Consider the following 19,314-nt stretch of genomic DNA (forward strand, 5'->3'; position numbering starts at 1 on the left):
AATGATGTAATTATATTACTTGTAGTCCTTATAAAATCTCATTAATCACTTTTGGCCCTTCTCCCCTTTTCACTTCTTCCTCTTTCTCCTCCCGCCCAACCTCCACAACTACCACTCAATTTCTTCTCTTGCTTCGCTTCGTTGCTGGTTGTGGTGGTGAGGAAGAGTGCTAGAGGGTTGTGGTCACGGTGAGGGTCTGGGGTGCTGTGTCAATGCTGGTTGGGGTTTTCTTGTGCGTGGCTTTGGTGCGGTGGTGCTGAGAGAATAGCAGAGAGGTCATGGAGTTTAGTTGTGACTGATGTGCATTGAGGAAGAGACTTATGCTGTCATGGTGGGAGGCTTGAAGATGATGAATAACAGTGGTGCTGAAGAATCACTGGTGTGCAGGAAGGAGATGCAGAGCATGAGGGTTTTGAGAAGAAGGATTAGAGATTAGTTTGTGTGTTTTTTTTTTTTTTTGCTGGACTAGTGGACTGGCTCTGCTTTGGCTTCAATGGAGATGAAGGTATTTAAAGGACCAGCTAAAAAAATGGCAGAAGGGAAGAGGGATGAGGAGAATGTGAGGGGGATAGCTATGGAGGTTTATGGAAATGCAGGATTGAGATGAATTACAGAGGGATTTGAGTTGGCATGCTTGGCATTGTATTTGATGCATGAGAGAAAACAGGGGAAGAAGTCTTTCTGGTATACATACAATAGTCAATAGGAGCTTGATTGTCGATGATAACATTACCAAGAAAGGAAGCTAATATGTGTGAAGATTAGTTTTCACAAGCGATGACTTCCAAATGGTAACATTGAAGCTTTACCTACTAGACATGTCACATGACAATCATTTGATAAAATGTTTGAGTTATGTGTTTCTGTTCTTGTTCTTTTCGATATCAATATGTGCAGAAAGTTAGGTGAGGTCAGTGTATACTTATTTATCTTTATGTTGTATTTGTGATGAGTATTGATTTCATTTTCATTATCCTACATCATGACTTCTTTGCATTTGCTGTTCCCATTTTTAAACTTGTCTTGTAAGTTGTAACTTGTAAGTACTCCAAGACCTGTTGCATCAAAATTTGCAGCTGATTGATTCTCCTCCTTACTTTTCTTGTGTGTTTCATGTATGGCCTAATTCTATTAGTTTTTTTGCTTGATGGCTTTTGTTTTGTTTACTGTGTTCTTAGTTCATTAGCTATGCCTAGTTACTTATAATTTTTTGAGAAATTAATTGATTTTAGAATTTTATTAATCTCAGGTGTTATGGCTTTTTATATAGATAAAATGCAGAAATGAACTGAATTACCAATGAGGTTGTGATCATGAAACTTCCTTGCAGATAGGATTGCTCTAAATTTTGTAAACTCATCTATAAAGATTCACAAGCTGACATGAAAGGTGATAATTTGTAGGTGTTGAGGGATGAAAATGGAGTGGGGAAGAGGCATTAGTCCCTGGAGATGTGATCAGGATCAAGTTGGGAGACATTGTGCCTGCTGATGCCTGTCTCTTGGAGGGAGATCCTCTTAAGACTGACCATTCTTCACTACTGGTGAGTCCTTGCCTGTCACAAGATTGAGCATTCTTCATTTGATTTGGGGTAGAAGAGAATTTTTCAAATCTTAATTTGTTTATTTTGACACTAACAAATCTGTATGTGTGGTGTTTTCTAATTTGTTATTGGTTGTTTTGTTTTGGCTTATCAAGTCAGGTCCTTTTAAATTTAATCGTGTGGTGTTTGCATCTGTGTGTAGTTTTCAACAAATTTAGAAGATTGTAGGTGTAAGATTGAAATGCCAGACTTGTGCTTGAGTAGATGATTCTTACCGTGCCTAGAAAATTATTTGTTTCGTAAGTGCTCAATACATATATTAAGTTGCTTATGAATCTGAAGTAAGGATGTGCTATGATGTATTACTGGATTTGAATGACATTCTTTCTTCTTCCTGTCTTTGCAACTTTCCAAGGTTTAAAACAACCAATAATTTTGGATTATAATGTCTTACTAATACATTATGCGATACTTATTTTGGCGCTATCAGACTTCCAGTAGCTGCTAAACAACTTCTGGAGCGCAACTTGGGTAGAAACCACACAAATTGACTTGTGCACACATGGAACTGGCAATTGAGGTAAGTGAGAGGAATTTCAGTAGCGGCTGTCTAAAGTCACCAGCACTTGCAACTTAGGCTCCCACTAAAAACTATTTTTTTTCGTAATGAATTGAAAAGGAAGTTAATTTTTTCTCATATTAAAATGAAATGTTGTGAGTGTGAGAATTAGATTTATGAAAATTATTCTTGTAATTTCTTACAAACCAGACTTATCTTCTGGGTTTTAGAAGCTGGTGAATTAGATTAAGGAAAATTCTTATTTTGTTATTATTTCATTTATGTATTTTAATTTATTTTTTATTATTTCTTTTAATATGATCAGATTCAATGAAAAATTCAAATAAATAACAAAAGAAAAACAGGGTCATCCTTTGTCGGGTTGGTTAATTTTTAGGACAGACAGACTAAGGTCAAATTTGGATTAAATTTGATTTTTATTAGCTCAACTAACACTTTAACTCAGGCCACCCGGATAGACTTGTTAGGCTTAATCTATTGATAGATTTAGTTATTGTCTTCATGTCAAAATGACCTTAGGACATGATACCCTCATGTTGATGGATAGCAACAATGGTGTCGAATCTATCTTTGCATGTTTTTTCACAGTAATCATGTGTCACCATACATATCGAATAACTACAAATGTTATCTCCACCATCTAAGCAAGTCCTTATTTGAATGTTGACAGATTAAGACGATAGCTCATCACACTCATAATAGATTTTCGTGTAACAAGTAATAGCAAATTTAAGATTGTAGCTAATTGTTAGTTGCAGATAAGTAACCAAGAAGATAAAAATATAAAAAAGATATAACAAATTTAACTTTGTGTATATCATCATTTCTGTTGCATAATTGGATATCTAGGGAAGGATAACCATAAAAAAGTCAAAAGGACATTCCATCCATATCTATAGGGTGCATATCCATCCTTACATGTCTATTCCATAATCACAGACTCACATACTATTTTAGCTAGGAAGACAAAATCAATTAGTTGTTTATAAGTTATTTTAAGTAACTAATGTTCTTATATAAACCTTGCGTCCTATTTAGTATCTACAATAACTCATTGTGAACAATCATATATGAGAGTAATGGGGTCTATCTCTTGGGTTGGGATTCTTCTTTTGAGCCTAGCTCTGCTAAGCTCATGCCTCGCGGTAGAGGTTAGTTATGATGCAAATGCTCTTATTATTAATGGAGAAAGACGCATTATCTTTTCTGGTGCAGTCCATTATCCACGAAGCACAGTGGAAATGTGGCCAGACATTATGCAAAAGGCTAAGGATGGAGGTCTTGACGCCATTGAAACTTATATCTTTTGGGATCGCCATGAACCTGTTCGCCGCGAGTATAATTTCACCGGAAATTTGGATTTTGTCAAATTTTTCAAGTTAATGCAAGAGGCTGGGTTGTACGGCATTCTAAGGATTGGTCCTTATGTTTGTGCGGAATGGAACTATGGAGGCTTTCCACTTTGGCTGCACAACATGCCGGGGATTGATTTGAGAACCGATAACCCGGTTTACAAGAATGAAATGCAAATTTTCACAACAAAGATCGTGAACATGGCCAAAGAAGCAAATTTGTTTGCATCACAAGGAGGACCAATTATTCTAGCTCAAATTGAGAATGAATATGGAGACATCATGTGGGGTTACGGAGCTGCAGGGGAGTCATATCTCAAATGGTGTGCACAAATGGCTCTAGCACAAAACATTGGTGTTCCATGGATCATGTGTCAGCAGAACAATGCTCCTGCGCCTATGATCAACACTTGCAATGGATATTATTGTGATTGGTTTAAGCCAAATAGCCCTACAAGTCCTAAAATGTTCACTGAAAATTGGATTGGGTGGTTCCAAAAATGGGGTGAAAGGGTTCCCCATAGAAGCGCTGAAGATTCAGCATTGTCCGTTGCACGTTTCATCCAAACCGGTGGGGTGTTAAATAATTACTACATGTACCATGGAGGAACCAACTTTGGCCGCACGGCAGGAGGCCCATACATAACAACGTCTTATAGCTACGATGCACCAATTGATGAGTATGGAAATTTGAATCAACCCAAATGGGGACACCTTAAGCAGCTTCATGCAGCAATAAAATTAGGGGAAAAGATTCTCACTAACGGAACAAGGACAGACACTGATTTTGGCAACAGCGTCACACTAACAACATACACGGATGCCACAGGAGCAAGGTTTTGTTTCATTAGCAATATGGACGAAGGCAAAGACGCAAACATTGACTTGAAAAATGATGGCCATTACTTTGTCCCTGCTTGGTCTGTGACCATTCTCGATGGTTGCAACAAAGAAGTTTTCAACACTGCAAGAGTTAACAGCCAAACCTCAGTAATGGTGAAGAGGAGTGATGATGCTTCCGCAAAGCTCACTTGGGCATGGATAGTGGAGAAAAAGAAAGATACCCTAAATGGAAGGGGAAGTGTAAAAGCACACTCACTTCTCGAGCAGAAAGAACTAACAATGGACGCCAGTGACTACTTATGGTACATGACTAGTGTTGATATCAACGACACCTCCGTATGGAGCAATGCCACTCTTCAAGTGAACACTGAGGGTCACACCCTTCATGCTTTTGTTAATAAGAGGTATGCAGGATACCAACATAGCCAATGGGGAAATAACTTCACCTATGAGAAAGAAGTTTCTTTGAAGAACGGAACAAACATCATAACTTTACTTAGTGCCACCGTTGGGCTTCCAAATTATGGCATAGGATTCCATAAGATCAAGACTGGCATAGCAGGTGGTCCTGTTAAGTTAATCGGAAGCAACAATGTGGAAATAGATTTGTCAGCCAACCAGTGGTCTTACAAGGTCGGTTTGAATGGCGAGAGAAAACGTATTTATGATCTGCACCCACACGCCGGTGTATCATGGAGGACTAATGGATCTTACCCTGTTGGAAAACCCTTGACTTGGTATAAGGCAGAATTCAAAGCTCCTTCTGGATCAAACCCTGTGGTGGTGGACTTGCAAGGCTTGGGCAAAGGACATGCTTGGGTGAACGGACACAGCATTGGCCGTTATTGGCCTTCATGGCTTATCGGCACCAATGGATGCAGTGACTGGTGCGACTACCGCGGACGCTATAAGAAGGAAAAGTGCAACACCGGTTGTGGTGAACCATCACAAAGGTGGTACCATGTGCCAAGATCATTCTTGAACAATGACAAGAACACATTGATTCTGTTTGAAGAAGTAGGTGGAAATCCTCAAAATGTTTCCTTCCAAACAGTGACAGCAGGAACCATTTGTGCCAATGTATATGAAGGCCAAACATTAGAACTAGCATGCCAAGGTGGACAAGTAATCTCACAAATCCAATTCGCTAGCTTTGGCAACCCACAAGGGCAGTGTGGTTCGTTCAAGAAAGGAAATTGGGAAGCTACCAATAGCCAATCTGTGGTTGAAGCAAATTGTCTTGGAAAGAAAAGTTGTGGGTTTACAGTGAACAAAGAAGCATTTGGTGTTACAATGAGTCCAATGCAAGTAAATAATGGTGTTGCCACCTTAGCTGTGCAAGCAGCGTGTTAAGTCAATGTTTTCTCCAATCAAAGTGGAAATGAAATTTTTTAAATTTTAACATGAATATTTTTCCTTATGTGTTTTGTATATCTACTGATTTCAAAGGGAGATTTTTGTATGACATGTGTATCATGGGAGAATTGTGTTTTATTTCTATTAAAACAACTAATTATTCAAAAAGTTAAAGCTGTTAGGTAAAAGATACATGAATGATTTTATATTATTATTCTAACACGTCCTCTCTCACTTCAAGTCCAAACGGATAAAGTTTAAATGAACTCTTGCATGAAAGGCGTGTTAGAAATAATAATATAAAATCATTAATGTGCCCTTTATTCAACACATTTTCAGCCCTCACGATCAAGAGATCCACCCTTTCAACTTTGGAAACTCCTCCAAAATAGCCTGTCATTCCTCCATGATGGCAAGAACCTAACAAAATGAAAAGAAATATCCAGAACCAAGGAGCAGCCCAAAACAAGGACACAGGGTCTCTGTAATAGGCAAGTGTCTTGTGCCCAATAAAAAAATAGTACTTATATAATATGTACTACTAAGACTTAAAAAGAGGTATCTTATTGGCCAATTCTTTAAGGTTAGCAAAACCCTCTCATTGAAGAGGAGGAACCAGAGCAGTATCCTTGATAGAAAATTTGAAATTATAAGTGAGAAACAAAACAACTCTCAATTGGAAAACATGAAAACAAGTGTAGCAGATTTATATTATAATGTAAATTAAATACATGAATGAAACTCCATAAGCTCACTCAACAACACTTCCTATTCTTACATGAATTACCCTAGAGTATATATGCTTAACTAAATAGATTAATTACTCAACATTTTGATTTCATTATAACATGTTCGTATTAACTTCTTTTCCCTCAAAACCAATCTTGAAACCCAAAAGCTGCTCGCCAAAGCTTCTTCACAGAATTGATTCTGACTTTAGCTACACAATCTCTTCATCAAGGGTGTTTGTTAGGATAGCGAACACTGAGCAATTTGACATCATCAATAACAGGTCCACAAAGAGAACCAGAGTTATCATTCTTCATGGTGTAAAATGTGCTTAGGAACCTGATGCGAGTTCGTTCTGTCACAGCCTTAAACCTTAGTTTCCCTGTAACAGACCCTCCTTTGCCCTTAGATTGATAAGGAACTTGGACAGTGTCTTGACCAGCAAATGCTTCTACCACCATGGAACCTTCACATGCATTGTTGGCATCACCAACAGAGAATGTGAGGTCATAAACCTTGCCAATGTAAGTGATCACAACTTGTGCAATAGCACTTTCTTTTCCTGCAACAAGCTCAATTGCTCTTTTTCCCTCAGGCACAGCAAAGTGGTCAGAATCAACATACTTCACAGCCTTCAGAGACTCAACTATCCATCCTGGTAAAGGACCATGACTGTCCTCAGCGTGGGGTGGGATCAAAACCCCCCAAGACTCACGAGGAGACATATAAGGACCTTCTTCAAAGTTCCCATTTTTAAGCAAATTGTCTGCATCAACAATGTAAAATACCAAATTTAGTCAACTTTATGTGTGTCCCAAAATGGTAATTCAGCTATAAAAAAAAAGTGCATATTTGGAAACTCATTCGAAAATCACATTGAAGTCAAAATCATAGTCAGAAGAGCCCAGAGAAAGAAGAACTCAATTCACCTCTGGTTCTTCTGGGTGGGTTCAAAACCTTCAAGGCAACAGAATCAATAAGTGGGCCACAAGCTGGATCCTCTTCAACACCAGGGTTATGGATCACAATTTCTCCTTCTGGATAATCTGCTCTAAACCCACAAGCAAATGATTCCCAACCATTGCTACCATACATTGTTTGAATGGGGATGATTCCCCAATCCTTCTTCTCATTGGTTGGCACCACCGACACGTTCAGCTTCTCCTCCTGCGCGCATGTGCGGGCCGCGCTGAACGTGATCGAGTAGAACAACCCCTTAGCCAACTTCACCTGTTAAAAATACAATATTAAATATTAATGATCGAATCTAAGACCTCTGCTTAAGTTGACGATGACATATTAAAAATATAACATATATATATATGGTCTAACCTTCTGCTTAATGGAAGCTTCGTTGCCAAGTCTAACCGCGTATTTGCCCTCGGGCACCACTAGCAACATGTCGCCTTGTTGTTGCCCTGACTTTATGTATTCGACGAACCCTGAAGTTGTCCAATCCGGAATTGCATCCTTCCCGGTCACCACTGACCCTTTCAATTGGACTGGTTTTGGCCCTTTCTCGAAGCCACCATTTGGCAATGGACCTGAAAAAATTTGCAAGCACTTGCTGAGTTCATTACTCTGTTTTCTACGAATTTAAATGAACTAGTTGTAGTTTCTTTCTCAAGACCACTTTTTGGTCTTGTTCCCATGTGAGTATGTGATCAGTATCATGTTAGTGCAAGCTATGAGCACATGAAAAACTGACTAAGCCACGTGAAGAGATTGCTCAATGTTAGTGCAAGCTATATGTCTTTTATTTCTATAAAACTGATAAATTTTAGTTTTGATTTTAATTTATTTCTAATCCTTAAAACTATTAATATTATGTACTTGTGATCCCTATTTTTTAAATATAGGAACTATGCATGAATGGAAATTGAAATAATCAGCATTTTTTATCCTGTTTTATATTGTCTATTTACACTTTAGTTCTAGTAACCTATATAAGAACATAAAAGTGATACATTTAAAAAATCATGTACAATAATATATCCGTAAATTAAATTTTTATGCGAAAATATTATAGTACTGGGGCATAACATTTTTCTTTTCTTTGTTTGAATATCAAAACTACAGCTTTTGTATCACCATATGTTGCTTTTATTTTCAGTAAATTGATAATTTGATGAAAAAAATGGAAAAACTAAGTAAGAAAGGAGCTGAAAATGGGATAAAAGTGAAAATAAGTGGACAAAATTAATTATTCCTATGAGAAATATGATAAGCTATCTCATACATGACACAGCAGACTTTTCCTACGATTTTTAGAAAATATGGTTGAACTATAAGAATTGGTTAACTATGGACAACTATTCTAGTTCAAGCAGAATGAACATTTGAAAAAAAATGTAAATCTGAGGGTTAATTTTGCCATGGTAGAAAAATTAGTTTAATATATGAACAATAATAGAATGCCTTAAGATCTAACCACTACAAGAAAATCAGAGATTAGAGTGAGTCAAATACCGACACTAATGAGGTAAACTACAACCTGATGCAGAGCAAAACTACTACCATTTCACATGGACATGCAAAGTTCCAAATTGAAGTACAAGGAAGAAAGGTCAGTTCTAAGGCTTCCAGTGAGTGAATTGGATCAAAGCATTGCATCGATATCAAATCCTTTTAAAATGAAAATCAATTTTGAGAAGAAACTAATGTGTCTCTCGATGTGTCGGTATTGATTTTGAGTAAAAATATGATAGTCGAAAGATTTTGAAGCAGAATAAAGAAGTGATTGGAGTTAATTATAACTTACCATCTATGAAGGACAAAGCAGTGTGACATGCTGAGATGAACAACACTAATAGCAGCTTGAGCTTCTGCATTTTGAAGAATTGAGAGATAGAGGGAGAGAAAGAGAGAAAGAGAGAGATTTATGTGAGTAATGGTTGAGTTCCAAGTTCGTGTGAGCACCCGGTTTTATTTGAATCGTTACATGAAAAGGCCACTGAATTTTGTGTAAAACTACATTAATGCCACTGGAACTATCCTATCCTAAAACCATGCATTTCATCAAGATTCCTCCAATCCATTGTCCAGAAAGAGATAGCTTTGCCCTGAAGACATGTTAATATTGCCAAACACAAGCATCAACAATATAGTAAAAATTACTTCACTTAATTCAAATTTTATAATAAACTCATTGAATGCTTCTTCTGTTCTTCATGAGTAACGAGATTGACATCAGATTTTGTTTTTCTAAGCGCATATTTCACATAGTCGGTAGTCATGAGAATAATTTCTGAATGCTTTCAGATCACGTTAAGTGAGTATCTCACTCCTAACAAATCATTTTCCATGTGCAACATCTAAGAATCGAACTATGAATTAAATGTTTAAGGAACTCAATTATATCATACTATATTAGTAAAATTATCTGCTTTCACATCATAAAGCATAGTAGAAGAAGATATTATAACGTACAACATGCACTTTATCATGTTATCCATTAATATTATGTTTTTTACCGTGATATTTTCGAAAAATAATTGAAATTCAAAACATTACGATTTTAGCTACTGATATACTATGTACCTATATTTTATTTATTCCAGCCTAAAATTGAAGAAAGAATGGTTTGACGAAGCTGTTTTTATTGGAGCCAGCAACGTTTCCATAGTTTAAAGAAAGGAATTTTCTAAGGCATATATAGTAAACAATTTGACACGTGTTGTTTATACAGACATGGTTTTCAGATTTTGCATTTGTGAGGGTTTATTTATGTGCTACAATACATTCAGATTCAGTAGCTTCACATTTCAGGCGATGATTTCATCATGGGAAAGGTGAGACAAAACCATTAAAACCCACATGCAACTTCAATCCACAACATATATACATTGTCGGTGAGTGACATAGAGTGAATTTTGAGAGAAACCCTCCACATAGCTAAAGTAGTAAAGGGGTAAATCACCTTACAATCCAAGAACAATTTTGATTTTAAACACTCAATCCACATTTTTTTTCCCGAGTCTGAATTCTAGAGAAAGTCACTCTAAGAGTAAAATAAGTTATTATAACCACTGAATTAATTTATTGACTTTTTAAAGTATGTGATCGAATGGTTGTGATATTTACTTTACCTATTGGAAAATATCACATTAAGGATAGCTCAAGTGGTAAGAGTTAGGGACATAAGGGTTGGGTGAGATGAAGGGTTCAGGGTTCGAACACTAAGAATGACTAATTTACTAGTTAACATCGCTAACAACTAACATTTATCTATAAAAAAAATATTAACTAAAGATATAACTAAGATAGTCCTTATATTGAGAAGACACTTCTCTCACATCTTGAATAGGCTTTTTTAAAGTAGAGTAAAGTCTCTCGAATTTTAATGTAATAATATGACTCTCTCTATCTTTTATCTTCAACATTATACTATATATCACTTTTTTTTCTCATTTTAATTTGAGTTTAGAGATTCAATTAGAGTGTTCATAAAACATTTTCACACTCAGCAATGTTGTGTTAGCTTTGTTTCTCATTTGTGTTGACACAAATTGGAGACCACACCCCTTAACATATTGACTGAAAAGTAAAATTTTGTAACCCAAACATTGATTGACAATGAGTTTAGTGAAAATCCAAACATACACACCCATTTCTCTCCTTCATCATCATCCCTATACCCTAACAAATTAAAAGAAATAATTAATGATGAATATGTAGCTCTTTATCCTTGTTTGTGGTTGAACCATATATGATCCTAAAACACATGGCGCTTTGAATATGATCATGTTCTGAGAAGGTGCGTTGGGTCCAAGTTGAATCACAAAGACAAGATCGCCACTCATTTATTTAAAATTGGTGAATGTTGTCTTCCAAATAACATGGTTTCATGGATGCCCTCGTGGGGATTGAGCAGAGTACTCGGATCAACATACAAACCTGCACTAGATGATGATTGTTCAGGGGAATTAATGGAATAGGAAATGGGAATTTAAAATGGGATCCCTCAGATCCTATCTTAGGCAACCCATGTGACCCTAACTTATTTTAATTTCAATGTGCCTACATATTGGTTCATAATCTTTATTTTTCTTTTGTTTCTTGTTTTGTGGTCGGCAATAATAATGCTATAAATTTTATAGATTGAGCAAAATTGGGTATCAAGAAATTGATACTGATTTAGTGGCAGGTTGGAGAATAATTGCATTCATGTACACGTATTAGGTAAGGATTAACATGGTTGCATGTGGTTTCATCTATTAATCCCGCCGCATCTATCTATCTGGATTGGGTTTTGTTATATTCACATTGAACTTTCTCTCATCACATTTTTATTCACTTTGTCTTTCCATTACCTTTTCCTTATCTTAGGCAGCTTAGGACATAAATGTTTGAGAATTCTGGTGTGAGTTAGAATCTCATTTTTAACCAAAAATATAGGTGATGTAAAAATTACTAAACCAAAGAACCGTAATTTTAGAGGGACCTTAGACTATGATAACAATTGGGTTTTAGATCCTCTAAAATTATGGTTCTTTAGTTTAGATCCCTCTAAAATTATGGTTCTTTGATTTAGGTACCTCTAAAATCATGCTACATCAGCGTATGTTAGGCGATTCAGTAGTTAATGGACAGAAAGTGACGACAAGAGCTAAAACCTCAGCATTATTTTTCATTTAGGAGTGTTTTCCAACAAAAAATATTTAGAGAGGTCTAAACCAAAGAACCCTGAATTTAGAGGAGCAAAAACGTATTTAAACCTACAATAATTATTAGTGTGTTTGGTATGAAGTTACTTTGGGTCAAAGAAATGGATCCAAAATTTTGCTTTCATGTTTTTTTCTTCTTAAAATTTAAAAAGATAAAATTTGGATTTCCAAATTATCAATAGGGAAAACTAAATGATATCTAACACACATTGTAGTTGTTTTTTCTCATAAAGGTCATACTCTGATCGGTTATTGTGTATTTGATTTAGAAATGAAACTACTTATAAATACATTAAAATTGTTAAGGAGAACAACAATATGGAAGGAACATCTACCTTGCTCATATCATGTCCATATCAAATATTTTGTACTACAAAACACTGCTGAAATAAAAAGGTAAAGTAGAATTTTAATTTAAAAGTTATGGGAATTCTAATTTGTTTCACTGTTATCATCATCTAGAACTCAAAATTATCTTTTCTTTAATTATTGTTATTTTAATTTTAATGTCTTTGCAGCACTTCACTCCCTTCTCAAACGATGACAATGCTACCTATTGCTCCTTTTAGTGGGAACTAGAAATAGACTTTTCACTATTTATTTGCTAAGTTAACATATAAATTGCACAAACTATGACACTAAATCACTCCAATGCTTAATTACAGCAGTTGGAAAAATTCTACACATATTGCAAAACTTGATCTTCATCAATACATCAATATCATCATTTCCTTCCTCTATAAGTGACCCTAGAGCTGCTTGGATTGGAGCAGTAGCAAAACTTGATCTTCATCTATACATGGATATTCATCACCTTTCCCTAACAATGAGAGGGTGGATCGATTTTATCAGGATAAACCTGTAGCATAAAATACAATACACTTCTGTGAGGGAAAGAATAAAATTACTAAGACTATGTTTGGATACCTGTTGGCTCCAGCGCGAACGGATGTTAGCATGAGTTTCAAGGCAAAAAGTGAACAGAACTTTCTTATTGATCAAGATGAATGTCCGTTCATGTCACACTCAACCGGTATCCGATTTCACAAAGTTTCAAATCCAATTCAAGAACAGTTACATTGTGGTTACCTGGCTTTTTCTTTCCTCACTAAAGCTACCAGTTCTGACCTTCACCTCCCCTCTATGAGTAGTTAATTCATCTAATATTTCAGCATCATCTATTTCCTTTGATCCAGCTCTAGGTGATTCCACCTCCTGGAACAAAATAAACCAGCCCTTTTATATCCCATATTGATGCCTAAAAGAGAGATGAAAAAAATCAAAAGTGATAAAGTTAAGCATAACATACCCTGAAGGATTTATTGAAACCTGATCTAGGAGCACCAGATATTTCTTCATATTCAGCCGCATCTAGTTCCTTAAGATGCTGTGGTTTGAACAGCTTGGGGAGTATGTGCTGCCTCAATGTGATAAGCAAAAAGAAAGGTAAAGGGAACAACATTCCAGCTATGGGAATCCATGTCACTCCAAAACAAACCAAGAAATATACACATTGGAAGAGTGTGAATAAGACAATGTATTTGGAAGGAACTGACTCAACAAAGGATGCATGATCTCCTTCTAACAACCTGTCAAAATGAGTTGGCATTAGAAAGAGGATTCAATGGAAATCATTTGAGAATGAGATTGAAATCTTCTGTCCTGAAAGCGTGTCACATTCTCTGTCCCACCAATAAAATGTTGACATGACTGCCATGTAAGTATGAAACTGCCCCACTCATGTGTTTTTTAGTTGACGTGACAAGAATTGATTGTTGGTGAGACAAGAAATTGAGACACCGTTTGAGGATAGAAGATCTTGATCTTTGACAGTGGAAGTTTCATGATTTTGTTGAAGTTGATGAAATCACTTACTTGTACCACCTACGAGGTCTAACAAAAAGAAGCAATATCCTTTCCCAGAATTGATTCCCTGGAAGACTATCAATAGCCATGTAAGCAAAGTATCCCCAAAGAACTGAAGTTGGTATCTTTTTTATGGCAGGCATAGCAAAGACTGCTGCTCCCACAAGGAGTGATTGTAAAAGATTGCTCACTCTCTGCTCCTTTACTCTAACAGGCAAGTATGCATCAATGTGTTTCTCAGGATCAAATGTCCTCTTGCTGTTGTTTCCTTTATCTTCACCATTTAGGACAACCTCTTTCAAATCCTCTAGTTCTTTGACCACTAAATGACTCTGCAGACAGCCATATTGAGGAACAATTAGGAACTTAGATATTTGGCAATTAGTTTTTTTGGGCAAGCCAAGGGGAAGAGGATGAAAAGGCCAGGCTTACATCTGGACTTTTATCCATTTCTATAAACACTTCTTGCATCTTCCCATATATTTCAGAGTTGCTAGCATTCCTCCTTATGCTTTCCTTGGCACTTTTGATCAATTCTTTTTGCATCAGCTGCACCACATTTAATAGCCAATTCAGTGCATGCTTGGAAATCATTCTACTATTGATTCTAAAGGCAAAAGTAATTGTATGGAGAAGCTTTTGTGAGTACTTTTTAGGTGCCAGAAGTGATTATGAGGAAATAGAAGTTGATGCAAACATGCTCATAATACTGGTTACATATCCCAATACTTAATTACCCACCTGTTTCTTGAGAACAGCCAGGCTCTTGGTGTGCATAGGGGATTGAGGCAGAACTCCATTTGAAGGGGGTAAGCCAATTAATCCACAGAGCAAAGTCTTTTGAAATATTGTTTAGACAAAGCAAAGCATAAGTACTGATTGGATGACTAATGTGAAAGAAAATTAAACAACTCTATACAAAATAGACGTATACCATGAATCCTAGCAACGCTATGTCATAGTGATATGCAGAAGGTTTCCTGAGATTGAATTCTTTTGGTTGTGCCATCTGGGAAGCGACACTGTGGTCAAAGAAGTAAAGCCCCGCTACCATTAAGGCAGGAATAAAAGCAGCAAAAATATATGCAGGTGAAACCTTCACCATATCCTGCAGCAAATGGCAGATCAGTAATTTCCAAAACCAGAAAAGCAGTAAGTGGCAAAGTGATGACTTAATGCAATATGGTTCAGGAAAAAGTTCGGTCGACACCCCATTTACACCTACACCCAGAGTGAGGTAAAAATAGATGAGCGAAATTGGAAGATATGATGATTGACGTGATAGGAAAAGAAAAGAGAGTTATGAAGAGAAAGTGGGTGATTATGTGATAGAAGAGAAAAAGATGTATGAGTGAATCAAAACTCTATTGATTACTTTGATTACTGTCCAATGTTGTAAAGATGAAGACTCCCAAGCCAGAGGAGCAATGAGTCTTCTGGGAACTCCAGAAGGCACTTTATCAGCTACTGTGAATGAAAGAGCTGTCCACACCACCACCATGAAAGGCACCCCATAGTCTGCAATGAAACTTCTGAACCAGCCTGTTCAATAAACAAACTAGGTTAGTTTCCCAACTCCAACCATGGAAATTGGCTAAAATCACTTAGAATTCACTTGACAAACCTGAGCCATATAACCATGACCTTGCTCTTCTGCTTTTAAGAGCAGTATATAGAAGGCCAAAGGTGAATATAACACCCAGCAGTCCATTTGCATACAGCCAATGATATTGGTACTTCTCTGATGTTGGGTCTCCCTCTTTAGGAACTTTGAACTCATTTATCATTCCCTGAACATGCAAAGACTTGTATCAAAGGCCTTCTCTCATGTGTTATATACCAAACCATAGTTTGCATTTGATAGTTGATACCTAACCTAACATTTCACAAATTTGTGATGAACCAACTATCCCAAAAGCTTAAGTTTTTGGGTGAAGAAGATACATGAATGATTTTATATTATTTTTCAAACAAAGCCGCCTCATGCAATAACCAATTGGACTAGAAACGTGGACGACGCTTGGATTGAATTTGAAATTCAACTTTTTCTTGGAATAATTGAGAGAAACAAAGATCAAACTCTAGAGCACTAGTCATAGAGACCTAACTGTACCTAAAAAATTACCTCAGATATGACAATTGTTCTACCTCGAAGTTAGCTTAGATGTGGGGATTGCTCTATAATTTATAACCACTTATTCAATCATATTTCCAGTTATTGTGAGACCTTAATAAAACTGACCTTGATAGCCTCTTGAAGGAACAAGACTGTGATCAACATGCTAAAAAGCTCACCAGCAATCCTTGTAAATCTATTGATGATATTGCCAGCATTGAATATTGCTAGAAGAAACAGCAAGAGAGCAGTCCATACACAAACCCTGAAATGTCATGATATATAAATCACACACTGGTTACAAAAAAAGAACTTGGGGACTGTAAAGAAAATGTTTCTGTTACCATCCTGCCCAAGCCAAAAACAGTTCTCGTCCCAAGCCATCCCTATCTTTGGCAAAGTTGTACAAATATGTGTACATAAGGATAGTGGGTTCTGCTACTCCTAGTATCAGGAGAGGTTGCCCACCCAAAATTGAGTGTATGATTCCACAAATGGCTGTTGAAGCTAATGTTTCTACTGTGCTCAAGCTTCCATCTATACATAAAACAATCAAATTTTCAATACCAGTGGAGACCAATTTAGGGAGTGTGTTAAGTGTAAGTGAGAGTGAAAGAGAGTGAAGAAGCTAAACCTCATGATATAAATTTTCAGCCATCTATACTGTCACAATTAGCTCCTCACAACTTCTCACTTGACACACATTATATATATAGGAACTAGGAAGCATATTATAAAGTGAGAAGTAACTAAGATGAACTACTCTTAACTGTAAAATAGTATATGTTTTAGAATGGTAGGGGAGATTTTCATTTTCAGTAATGGAACCAGAAAAAAAATCAATAGAAAAGGGCAGCCCTGTGCACAGCACAAAGCTCCAGCATGTGCAGGGTACAAGAAGGAGTTCGACCTCATTTGGTCTATTGTAGAACTTGAACCCGTGACCTCAACCAGAAAATATCAATAAGAAATGCAAAAGTTTAACACATTAAGTAAAATCAACAACGGCTAATTGAAGGATTCAGTGTAAAAATTTAAGAAGTGTCTATTTGAATACTATTCTATTAAAGAAAAGAAAAATCATTTTAGCGGGTCAGTGCTTAATTTTGGGTGCACTTGGTCCCTGTGCAATTTGATAATAGAACATTAGAGCATCTCCAATGGTTATTTCAGGGTTGGTTCTTAAGATAAGAACCTGTTTCTTAAATTTGCAACTCATTGGACTCATTAGAGGAAGCTGAAGTAGAGGTTCTTATTGACCATTTTTAAGGTCCATTGCTTGCGGAAGCAACTGGTTCTTAGTGTTTTTAGAATTAAGAATCATTGTTTCTCTCTCACTCATCAACATAAAACAAGAAATATATGCGATACTGTGGGACCTAACCAAAGTAAAATAAGAAACCGTCATCGGAGCAAAATCAGTTGCTTATGGGTTACTTATATCAATGTGATGTTTTTGTGCCCATAGAAAATAGTGATAAGCAACCAACTAAGATTCCTAGCATTGAAGATGCTCTTAAAATTCATGGTAGAAAGAAGAAGATGAAGAAATAACTAACCTGTGGCTCTGCTGAGCTGCTCGCCAAAGGCAATAACAGGTAGAGCAGAAGCAAAGAAGACATAGGTAGTAGGGGCCAAAATCCTGTCATCAAACAGATAGAGAGTGTGTACATTAACTTTCAAATTAAAGAAGACTCTTTATTCAAGATCTTAATTCTGATAGATAATAAGAAACTTAGTTACCCTTTTCCTGACTTGAAGCCAGAAGTCCAATCATCTTTGTAATGCACTGCTCTTCCTCTATAATCCTCCACAACACCCTTACAAGGTGTTTTCAAGCTCTCCATTTCTTAATGCACAAGGTAATCATCACAAAAAATTCATATAGCAGATTATATTCACACAATCATAGAAAAATTAATCAAAATTGAAAACATAACAAGACTTAATGCATGCTTTAATCATGTTGGTTCAGTTTCGTTTGGTTTGAAATCAGGGCACATGAACCAAAAGAAATGTGAAAGTATACAAAAATGTCTGATTGAATTTGTCAAGAATTTCTGATTGATCAGCGAAAAAATTGAAATGGGAAAAGGGAAGAAAAATCAAAGAATTAAAAACAAGAGATTTATCAATCATCATGGTACAGTTCTGAAGACAAAAAAAAAATAAATTAAACAAGAAAACAGATTTTTTGTGACACAAATTAACACGACACGCAAGAATCGAAGAGAAATCGAATTTGTGTGAATTTGCATGTAACATGCAACGAAGAAATAAATCAAAACCCAAATTCAAAAGGGTATTATGATGCAAATTGATTTGAGAAAATTAATGAAGAATGTGGATGATGATCGACGTGAAGGGAGTGAGTAAGGTTGAATGACAGTACCGGAGAGGTTGTTGTGAGACGAAGCTAGCTACAACATATGATGAGTGGGCAAATCAGTTTTTGGGCATGTATGTATTTGTAGAATCACACTTCACACTCATTCATATAGGACCAGACAGAGAAAGAAAGACAAGTGATGAGGGTTATGAATAGAAATATAGATAAAAAAATTTAGGGTATTACATTTATTCCTAAAATTAATTTTAACAAAAATAAACTCAAAATAATCTAAATAGTTTAGTCATAAATGAATATGATAAAAAACTTATAATAAGCTTAAAAGAATTTACCTAAACATTTGGTAAGGTAATGTTGTGTTTGATTGAACGTAATTTGAATGGAGTCGGTCATTGTCTCTAAATTCTCAATCTACCGTTCGGAGGTTTTCAATTTGTTAAGTGGAAATAAAGTGTGATGATCTACCTCATAATTGATTTTGAAGTGCAAAGTACGGTGGAGAACTGATTTTCACATGTTTGAATATTTTCTATCAAAATCAATTGTTGACTCAAAATCAATTATAGATAACACATTATGTTGTAGCTTATGAGATAAGTAACATCAATTATGAGCTCAATTTTCAATGTTTGTTTAGTCAGATGTCATTCAATGTTTGTTTAGTCTGATGTCATTCAATTGTTGTAAGCATGTGTATGTGTTTATGATATTCACACTCATTATTGTCACTATACACAAAAAATAATTCTAATCAAATGAAATTCTCTTAAAAATCACTTTTCTATAAGTATATTCATACATAAATTACATTAGCTCAGCTCACATCTAAAATACTTAATTTTACAGTTTCACTTTGGCGTTGTTTGCTTCTTCTTCTGTAGAAGGGTATTGACAAATTCCACAAGTTTAATTG

The 19,314-nt window shown here is 36.0% G+C and overlaps 3 protein-coding genes and 1 long non-coding RNA gene across 4 annotated transcripts; 2 read left to right on the forward strand and 2 right to left on the reverse strand.

Annotated features, from left to right (window-relative positions):
* The first annotated feature begins 66 nt into the window (after positions 1–66).
* Positions 67–2,348, forward strand: LOC130749735 (uncharacterized). Its single transcript, XR_009023060.1, has 3 exons — positions 67–791; positions 1,404–1,543; positions 2,034–2,348. It is a non-coding gene; the product is annotated as an uncharacterized LOC130749735 (long non-coding RNA).
* An 810-nt stretch (positions 2,349–3,158) lies between these two features.
* On the forward strand, positions 3,159–5,834 carry LOC130749734 (beta-galactosidase 7-like). Its single transcript, XM_057603108.1, has one exon. The coding sequence runs from the start codon at positions 3,194–3,196 to the stop codon at positions 5,669–5,671; it is 2,478 nt and encodes an 825-aa protein (XP_057459091.1). The 5' UTR covers positions 3,159–3,193; the 3' UTR covers positions 5,672–5,834.
* A 516-nt stretch (positions 5,835–6,350) lies between these two features.
* Positions 6,351–9,322, reverse strand: LOC130746175 (protein DUF642 L-GALACTONO-1,4-LACTONE-RESPONSIVE GENE 2-like). The gene is made up of 4 exons (XM_057598722.1): positions 9,165–9,322; positions 7,736–7,947; positions 7,333–7,633; positions 6,351–7,169 (listed from the first exon to the last, which is right to left on the reverse strand). Exons 1-4 carry the CDS (start codon positions 9,232–9,234, stop codon positions 6,631–6,633), a joined length of 1,122 nt encoding a protein of 373 aa, XP_057454705.1. The 5' UTR covers positions 9,235–9,322; the 3' UTR covers positions 6,351–6,630.
* A 3,068-nt stretch (positions 9,323–12,390) lies between these two features.
* On the reverse strand, positions 12,391–18,556 carry LOC130746174 (boron transporter 4-like). The gene is made up of 14 exons (XM_057598721.1): positions 18,444–18,556; positions 17,795–17,900; positions 17,611–17,693; positions 16,396–16,588; positions 16,178–16,316; positions 15,560–15,725; positions 15,311–15,477; positions 14,870–15,043; positions 14,677–14,772; positions 14,368–14,484; positions 13,945–14,267; positions 13,379–13,658; positions 13,159–13,284; positions 12,391–12,928 (listed from the first exon to the last, which is right to left on the reverse strand). Exons 2-14 carry the CDS (start codon positions 17,896–17,898, stop codon positions 12,890–12,892), a joined length of 2,007 nt encoding a protein of 668 aa, XP_057454704.1. The 5' UTR covers positions 17,899–17,900; positions 18,444–18,556; the 3' UTR covers positions 12,391–12,889.
* Between the last annotated feature and the right edge of the window lie 758 nt (positions 18,557–19,314).

Source organism: Lotus japonicus, chromosome 3, assembly GCF_012489685.1.
Source record: "Lotus japonicus ecotype B-129 chromosome 3, LjGifu_v1.2".
Classification (NCBI taxonomy): domain Eukaryota; kingdom Viridiplantae; phylum Streptophyta; class Magnoliopsida; order Fabales; family Fabaceae; genus Lotus; species Lotus japonicus.